Source organism: Clinocottus analis, unplaced genomic scaffold (assembly GCF_023055335.1).
Source record: "Clinocottus analis isolate CAN_PGR_092001 unplaced genomic scaffold, fCliAna1.0.p SCAF_20, whole genome shotgun sequence".
Classification (NCBI taxonomy): Eukaryota; Metazoa; Chordata; class Actinopteri; order Perciformes; family Cottidae; genus Clinocottus; species Clinocottus analis.
Window position 1 is genome coordinate 15,916,221 of NW_027175932.1, and position 9,271 is coordinate 15,925,491.

General features: G+C 40.7%; 1 protein-coding gene across 3 annotated transcripts; it reads right to left on the reverse strand.

Moving 5' to 3' along the window:
* Positions 1-5,275: 5,275 nt before the first annotated feature.
* Positions 5,276-9,028, reverse strand: LOC137791630 (microsomal glutathione S-transferase 1-like). Of its 3 annotated transcripts, none has more exons than XM_068586719.1 (4): positions 8,981-9,028; positions 8,478-8,654; positions 8,107-8,198; positions 5,276-5,758 (listed from the first exon to the last, which is right to left on the reverse strand). In XM_068586719.1, the coding sequence occupies exons 2-4, from the start codon at positions 8,592-8,594 to the stop codon at positions 5,512-5,514; spliced, it is 456 nt and encodes a 151-aa protein (XP_068442820.1). In that variant the 5' UTR covers positions 8,595-8,654; positions 8,981-9,028; the 3' UTR covers positions 5,276-5,511. The 3 variants fall into 3 exon arrangements, with proteins under 3 accessions (XP_068442820.1, XP_068442819.1, XP_068442821.1); XM_068586718.1 differs by having other exon boundaries at positions 8,478-8,650; positions 8,981-9,023; XM_068586720.1 differs by having other exon boundaries at positions 8,478-8,610; positions 8,981-9,016.
* Between the last annotated feature and the right edge of the window lie 243 nt (positions 9,029-9,271).

The following is a 9,271-nucleotide window of genomic DNA, read 5'->3' on the forward strand; positions in this document are numbered from 1 at the left end:
TTGGCAGTGAACATTTAACATTTAGCAGATTTGCTCGGGATGACCATCCTGTTGGCTTTGCAAATAAATTGTTTACGAATTTCTCGGAGACAGAGCTGATCTGCACATACACTGAGAGCAAAACTACGTGCAGTGAACGCTCGTGGCTGCATTCAGGGGCAAAGCAGGAGATAATGTGCTTTTCATGAAGAGCAGCATGAACATGCAGTTCTGTTGCAGGCCTCTTGTGGTCCTGCATGGCCCCTGAAGACCAGCAGCTGCTCTCAAGGGTTATAGCAATAACCCTTGTACCCGAGCATGTGGGGGCACGCGGTGTTTTAATACGGGGAAAGACACAAGATCCTCCTTCTGCCACTTGCACCCGTCTACAGTAGTGACACTGGGGAGCTATAAAAACCAAGAAACCATCCCAAATAATAAATCAACTGGGCTGGAAACATTTTGTCTCCCGGATTACGTTTGTTTTTGGCAATTCATGAATATGTTTCCAATCATCCTCACGGGCGTCCATGGGGGTTCAGACCAGTGCAGGACTTTCACCCAGGAGACCGATGGAGGCGTCTCATGTCAAACCAAAAGGCAATGTTGACGTACTAAACATTTTGTTGCATTTTTGTGATGTTTGTTGGTTTTAATTTGCATCATGAGCCACGTACAACACTGCAACCTGAGAGAAAACACAGGAAGAAGTTTGAATGCAGTTCAGCTGTACAGGAAGGTAACTTTCAGAAGACTGAACCAACTCACAAGGTGGTGACAATGTGAGATTTCTTCATGACTTAATAATAAATTGATAATTGAAATTGGTCTGCTTCAATGTAACCACCTAATTGTTGGGTGATGATACATTTATTTCTAAATATAACAGAATAATGGGGATGCCTTTGCTCCACTGGCTCTATACAATGTCAATAATAACAATAGACAAATATAATTTTCACTCAAGTGTTTACTTTCAGTATACTCCTTTAGAAAACACATTGAATAAAAGTGAAGCAGCTGCACATTGCAGGTAGCTGGATGCAGACAGAGTGCAGCCGCTCATGCAGCAAGGCCTGCTGGGCGTGGCTGTGGCTGTTAGTCATAGAGGCTCCTCCCCCTCCGCCCTGTGACGCCTGCCTTTACTGAGGAATGAGACCCTGCAGGGCCGAGGGTCCCGAACAAATGAGCTCCCATAAAACTCCTCTACTTACACAGGGAGGAGACGCAACGCAGACCAGCAGCGCCTAGAGCAGCCTTCACGTGAGCCTCTATATTTACAGGCCCTCAATAGCTTTCAGGGCCCGCCGCCCAGCCAGCCACCTTCACGTGAAGCGGGAGGCGTTCATCACGTCAGCAGCGGACACGTCTCAACAAGTCAGTGCACTTCACTTTCAAAGACACAACGCTGTGTTGCTCCGTGTGGCGCTGCATGCACATGTTGAGAGGCTGAAAGGAAATACAAGTGCATTGTGGGTTATGCACGGAGAATGTTTATCAGCAGAGCAAATGAACTTAATTGTTTGAGCGAGGCTTGAGGCTTTCATGCGCTGCACCTGGTCCATAAATGAGTCCGAATGCAGCAACTCAGTTGACTTTGAGAGGTGGCCCTCTAGTGGAGGACGTGCTCACTGCAGCGTCTCGTCAGTGCGGCCGCCGCCTGCACTCTGAAGGAAGGACTGAGTCAATAACCCGTCTGGTGTAAAACATAAATCCTACATTTCAGAAACAGCTCTTTAATATCTCCCAACGTGTTGCTCCTTCTCCCCTGGCTTCATTCTTTGTTTGTTTTATCAGCTGGCAGCACATTATTAAACATTATTCATTCTGACATAAGCTGCTGAGGTAATCAAACTGTCATTCATGTTATCTTCAGTCAATAAAGGAAATGAATAATGAACAAAAAAAGTATTAGAATATCGTAAAAAAAAACACACACAAAAAAACAGATAAAATAAAACTCATATATTGATTTTCAGTTTTCTATAATTAAAAACTTTAAATCAAAAATGGGGAGTTACTCTTGCACAAAAGTATTCCTCATTAAATTGAAAAAGCACATGAGCGGACGTAAAATGAATGATGCTGCAGATGTGATTATTAATAATGATATAATACTAATAAAAATAGCAATTCTTTTTGAACAATAGTGTGTGTTTTATATTGAAAGAACGTGGAGAAGAAATAACAGTTACATCACTGATGAACAGCTGGATATATATATGTTTATGTATATATATATATATATATATATATATATATATATATATATATATATATATATATATATACAGTATAGAATAAACCAACCTGCTTCTAAAAGCAGCACGAGCTGCTGACAGTTTTATTAATTTCCGTTAAAGAATAAACAAACAACAAAGTAAATTATGACTATTTATTTTTCTTTGCAGCTTTAAGGAGGAAAATCTTTTTTTTTTTTCGGGCTATTTTGCTTCAAGAATATTATTTCAAAGAATTTGCCTATTTGCATATTCAAACACAACCTTTCAGAAAACTTAGAAGAACATAATTATTTGAATGTCAGTAATGAAGTGGAGAAGATTCATGTGACATCTATTAGTTGTTTTTTATTCTCTCATGCCTTCAAAATTTCTGGAATTGTCCACATTTCTGCTCTGGAAATGTTTGCAAATGATCATATTTGTAGTAAGATAATATCCTATATACCTAAACATATACTATCAGAAAACGTGTAATATATTAGTTTATTATATTAGTCTCTTTGTTATCCACCTTACATACAATTGAACTATATTTAATAAATCAATATGTTTGCTTTATGAACTTTTTTGAGTAAATTGTAATTATCAACAGTAAAGAAATGTCATAACTATTTATTTTTGGTTTTCACGTGTGAGTTTAAAAAGCATCCTCTTTTAAAATATGGACAAACGTGTGCAGTAGCTGTGGTGATGTTTCTATGTATTGACAAGAATTATGGTAAATAATACAATTCATAACTTGTAATAATCCTCAGACATGCGCATGAGAAGAGTGAAAAGAATCACCGATGCCCGCGTGATGCTGCCTTCAGGTGACGTGATGCGTTCATGCTTTCAACAAGAAAATCAGAGAACACACATTCACTTGTCGTCGCAGCGCCGCAGACACACAAACCTAGAGTTACAGCTCTGTTGTAGCTCAGAGGATGGAATATGAAAAATTATGAAGTATTTTAAACGTGTCGAGGCTGCGAACACGAGCAGAAACTCATCTTCATAACCGTTTTATTTATTACACTATTAATACCGCTCTATATATTACACTGATATTACTGCTCTATATATTACACTGATATTACTGCTCTATATATTAGACTGATATTACAACTCTATATATTACACTGATAATACCGCTCTATATATTACTGATATTACAACTCTATATATTACACTGATAATACCGCTCTATATATTACTGATATTACTGCTCTATATATTACACTAATAATACCGCTCTATATATTACACTGATGTTACTGCTCTATATATTACACTAATAATACCGCTCTATATATTACACTGATATTACAACTCTATATATTAGACTGATAATACTGCTCTATATATTACACTAATAATACCGCTCTATATATTAGACTGATAATACCACTCTATATATTACACTGATATTACTGCTCTATATATTACACTGATAATACTGCTCTATATATTACACTCATAATACCGCTCTATATATTAGACTGATATTACAACTCTACATATTACACTGATATTACTGCTCTATATATTACACTGATATTACTGCTCTATATATTAGACTGATATTCCAACTCTATATATTACACTTATATTACTGCTCTATATATTACACTAATAATACCGCTCTATATATTACACTGATATTACTGCTCTATATATTACACTGATATTACTGCTCTATATATTACACTGATATTACTGCTCTATATATTAGACTGATATTACAACTCTATATATTACACTTATATTACTGCTCTATATATTACACTGATATTACCGCTCTATATATTACACTGATATTACAACTCTATATATTACACTGATATTACTGCTCTATATATTACACTGATATTACCGCTCTATATATTACAGCATGTTCTTTTATATATCAATATTCTTTTAGAAGTATAGATTATTCTTTAGAGATAAAATATTTCCCAAGAAGAAATAATAATAATAATAAAAGAAAGGTGCTCACCACCGTGTGACTAACTAATGTGTCTCTTGAAGAGGTGTTTTTCTTTTGAATAAACTCTGTTGGCATGAGGATGGACATGAATACATAAACATAAACAGCGCGTGGTCGTCAGTCTCTCTGTGAGCACTTCCTTCACCTGGTTTTGTCGCTCTGACTGGTTCCAGACCTGTTTCTAGTCTCCTATGGATGAAACAACTGAATGTCTTGTAGACCAGAAAGCAGCCGTGAACGCGCTACATGTTCAACCTCCACCAACGTTTGTACGATATCTTTCCAAAGTCTTTTCCTCCAAAACGAGCCTCTGCCGCGTTCACGCAGCAGAAATACTTGTTTCTGTGATTTGGGTTGAAATGAGTGGAAGTGAAGTAACGACATGACGAATACGTCAGCGTGGACCTCTGCTTTTACATTCATACGAAATCACCTTTTATTATATTATTATCTATAAATTATCACCATTCCATTCTATATATCATGCTCACATGAAGTATGTTCATAATAATGTCTTTGCAGGTGGAGCAGAGGCCATCCCAGAGATCTTTACACAGGAAGCAGCACAACAAAGGACATTCAGATCAAATGATAAGCAAGAGTGTACATGTCATGTGTCATTGTGCTCCAACATCAAGACAAACAGACGCATAGCTTAGAACAATGTGAGAGTTGCAGGTCAGTGTATAGTATGTCAGCGTCTCTCCTTTGGGTTTGTTGCACCGTCATCATTAAAAGCAAAAACAAGTCCAAAGATCAGAATGTGTGGAATTCGTCCTGGCGTTGTGTAATCTGTGGGCGCGGCGCTGAGCTGGAAGGACACTTCCTGTTAGCTGCTAAAGGGAATACTGAAACAACTCTGATGCTTGCTGGCTGCATTGGAAGTCACATTAACGTGTGAATATTGCATCAGACAGGCTGCTGTGTGTTAAGTAACTGGATGGATTTTAATTTGAAAGCATTTAATATGAATGACCTTCTTCACCACTTCCAGATTCAACACCTGTACTTAAAAAAATCAGAGTTGCGTTTGACTTTTACAAGCTGTGCCATCACCTTGAGAAGTTATCACCCGACACACAGCTGATGGAGAGGTTTATTAAAAATACATGCTCCAACAATCGTTCTCGGGAATGCAAAGATGAAGTACAAATGATGCTTAATAATCAAGCTCACAGACTGCTGGAGCAGCAGGCCTCTAGAGGACCAGGACCTGGCTGAGCACGCTGTAGGCCATGGACAGGGTGACCAGCAGGCCTCTAGAGGACCAGGACCTGGCTGAGCACGCTGTAGGCCATGGACAGGGTGACCAGCAGGCCTCTAGAGGACCAGGACCTGGCTGAGCACGCTGTAGGCCATGGACAGGGTGACCAGCAGGCCCAGCGCCCAGGCCAGCGCCCTGCTGGGCTGAGGCAGGGCGCACACGTAGGAGACGCTGTGGAAGAACCGACAGCCGGCGAAGACGCGGAAGTGGAGCAGAGCGCTGGAGAGCTCCGGGCCGGAGAGAGCGTACAGCAGGCCGACCAGCACGAAGGGAACCACGTTCTCCAGGTCGTTCAGGTGGCATCTGGAGCGGAGACAAGGCTGTCAATCACTGTCAGGCCCGCCTCCTCACAAGGACTCTGACTCTAAACGAAACGGCTCTCAGTGGTGTTTCAGAAAAGTCTTTTTATTTTGCATTGAAGCGCGACGTTAACGTCGTGAGCTGAAAGAAAACAAAAACCTAAAGATATGTAAATGTACTGTTATTGACCACTGACAGAGCTTTAACGCCACATGACATCATTCACTCATTCACACAGTGATGGGAGGAGCCACTGCCCACCAGGACACGCAACATTCACACTGTGTTGTTGTGCGTCCTTAGTAGTAACTGTAGTGTGTTGTTGTGCGTCCTTAGTAGTAACTGTAGTGTGTTGTTGTGCGTCCTTAGTAGTAACTGTAGTGTGTTGTTGTGCGTCCTTAGTAGTAACTGTAGTGTGTTGTTGTGCGTCCTTAGTAGTAACTGTAGTGTGTTGTTGTGTGTCGTTAGTAGTAACTGTAGTGTGTTGTTGTGCGTCCTTAGTAGTAACTGTAGTGTGTTGTTGTGCGTCCTTAGTAGTAACTGTAGTGTGTTGTTGTGCGTCCTTAGTAGTAACTGTAGTGTGTTGTTGTGTGTCGTTAGTAGTAACTGTAGTGTGTTGTTGTGTGTCGTTAGTAGGGTTGTTACTGGAGTGTGTTGTTGTGTGTCGTTAGTAGTAACTGTAGTGTGTTGTTGTGTGTCGTTAGTAGTAACTGTAGTGTGTTGTTGTGTGTCGTTAGTAGTAACTCTAGTGTGTTGTTGTGTGTCGTTAGTAGGGTTGTTACTGTAGTGTGTTGTTGTGTGTCGTTAGTAGTAACTGTAGTGTGTTGTTGTGTGTCGTTAGTAGTAACTCTAGTGTGTTGTTGTGTGTCGTTAGTAGGGTTGTTACTGTAGTGTGTTGTTGTGTGTCGTTAGTAGTAACTCTAGTGTGTTGTTGTGTGTCGTTAGTAGTAACTCTAGTGTGTTGTTGTGTGTCGTTAGTAGGGTTGTTACTGTAGTGTGTTGTTGTGTGTCGTTAGTAGTAACTATAGTGTGTTGTTGTGTGTCGTTAGTAGGGTTGTTACTGTAGTGTGTTGTTGTGTGTCGTTAGTAGGGTTGTTACTGTAGTGTGTTGTTGTGTGTCGTTAGTAGTAACTGTAGTGTGTTGTTGTGTGTCGTTAGTAGTAACTCTAGTGTGTTGTTGTGTGTCGTTAGTAGGGTTGTTACTGTAGTGTGTTGTTGTGTGTCGTTAGTAGTAACTGTAGTGTGTTGTTGTGTGTCGTTAGTAGTAACTCTAGTGTGTTGTTGTGTGTCGTTAGTAGGGTTGTTACTGTAGTGTGTTGTTGTGTGTCGTTAGTAGTAACTGTAGTGTGTTGTTGTGTGTCGTTAGTAGTAACTCTAGTGTGTTGTTGTGTGTCGTTAGTAGGGTTGTTACTGTAGTGTGTTGTTGTGTGTCGTTAGTAGTAACTATAGTGTGTTGTTGTGTGTCGTTAGTAGGGTTGTTACTGTAGTGTGTTGTTGTGTGTCGTTAGTAGGGTTGTTACTGTAGTGTGTTGTTGTGTGTCGTTAGTAGTAACTGTAGTGTGTTGTTGTGTGTCGTTAGTAGTAACTCTAGTGTGTTGTTGTGTGTCGTTAGTAGGGTTGTTACTGGAGTGTGTTGTTGTGTGTCGTTAGTAGTAACTGTAGTGTGTTGTTGTGTGTCGTTAGTAGTAACTCTAGTGTGTTGTTGTGTGTCGTTAGTAGGGTTGTTACTGTAGTGTGTTGTTGTGTGTCGTTAGTAGTAACTGTAGTGTGTTGTTGTGTGTCGTTAGTAGTAACTCTAGTGTGTTGTTGTGTGTCGTTAGTAGGGTTGTTACTGTAGTGTGTTGTTGTGTGTCGTTAGTAGTAACTGTAGTGTGTTGTTGCGTGTCGTTAGTAGTAACTCTAGTGTGTTGTTGCGTGTCGTTAGTAGTAACTCTAGTGTGTTGTTGTGTGTCGTTAGTAGGGTTGTTACTGGAGTGTGTTGTGTGGTTGAAAGAGCCTGGTTTCTGTGTGATAAAGTAACAGGTGTTGTATTTTAGGACCTGCCTTGCTTTGAGTGTTTTTCTTTATTGTTTAAACTTGGTCCCGAATCTCAAGCTGCTGTCCCAGAATTATTAATATTAATGTCAATAATGATATTGACATTAATATTACTATATTCTATTAATGTCAATAACTTATTTTTCATTCATGCTGATAAGGAAACACACTACCAACACGTAGGTCATATGAAGTCGTCAGTCTTGCTTTGAGACCGTGTGTGTTGTCTTAGGGAGTAACTATCTGTTTTGTGCTTCCTGATGAAATCTCAGTTATCCATCTTGAGCTCAAGTGTAAGGGCTCCATCTCCTCACCTTCGAACTCGCTCTACATCCGGGTGGATTCTGAGCAGCTTCTTCCTCTCCTCTGCAGGCTTTAAGGCCACGTCTTCCTCATTTGCGAAAGCCTGAAAGAAAGAAAGCCCAAATGAGTGTTTACCCAAGAAGAAGTTAGATTGAGAAGTTACATAATATAAAGTGGACATTCATGAGGGGAATATGCAACAACTGTTCCCATAATAATCACGTCTAATTGAGGGTTTTTAAGTTGTTGCTTTTCTTGTTCTTGTGCCTTGTCCTCCTCTGGCAGCGGCCCCGTGCAGCGCCGGTTAGGAGGCGGAGCAAAGAAACCGCAAAACAAGTCTTCCAGGCTTGGAAGTGAAGAGGAAGGTGAACGGGTGACCTACCCCCCTGGTGAAGCGGCAGTATGCAGTCATGGGAGCCATCAGCAACATCTTCAGCAGGACAATTGTTGCGTAGGTGGCGAACGCCATAAACACCTCATCTTCCATCAGCTTTGGCATCTCTGCTGCTGTACAACTGAATCCCAATGAGGACGAGAAGGGACCTGTTTTAAATTCTGTCTGGGCAGAGATAAGAAACAGCCTGAACAAAACAACATGGAAAACAAAACTTCTGCTGCCAAAAGTTCTACAAATGTGCAGCATTAATATCATGCTGGACTTGTGATCAGTGGAGTTCTGCCTGCCGCCTCCAGTGGAGAGACGACACTGTCAATAAGACTCAATGTGCATTGTCTCTGTTTACAGATCCAGTGACAGAACAGACACACCTAGCTGCAGTGCCGTGGCCTGAATGCAACACTCGAAAGAAGACAAACGTGTAAATGATCATTATGTGTAAAATGCTAAACCTACAGCAGCATTTAGAGTAGAACAGCTCTACTTACGTCCTGTGTGACTGCAGAAGTGGAGCAGTGTGTGTGTGATCGCTCACCCAGAGGCTCAGGGGGCGGGACAACTACGCCTCCAGCACAAAACACAACTTCCTGCATGTGGGAGTGTTGCTGTGTTTCTATACTTGTGAGGACCGCATGCATTCCTCCAACTAAAGACTATGTACTATGATCTCTCTAGTGGGGTAATATGGTACTATGATCTCTCTCGTGGGGTAATATGGTACTATTATCTCTCTCGTGGGGTAATATGGTACTATGATCTCTCTAGTGGGGTAATATGGT

Excerpts from the sequence above, each read along its gene's own strand:
- LOC137791630 (XM_068586719.1), bottom strand. The coding sequence starts at position 8,594 with ATGCCAAAGCTGATGGAAGATGAGGTGTTTATGGCGTTCGCCACCTAC. Across the intron at positions 8,199-8,477 it reads ACTGCCGCTTCACCAGGGGG|GCTTTCGCAAATGAGGAAGA; the intron begins GTAGGTCACCCG and ends TCTTTCTTTCAG. Across the intron at positions 5,759-8,106 it reads GATGTAGAGCGAGTTCGAAG|ATGCCACCTGAACGACCTGG; the intron begins GTGAGGAGATGG and ends TCTCCGCTCCAG.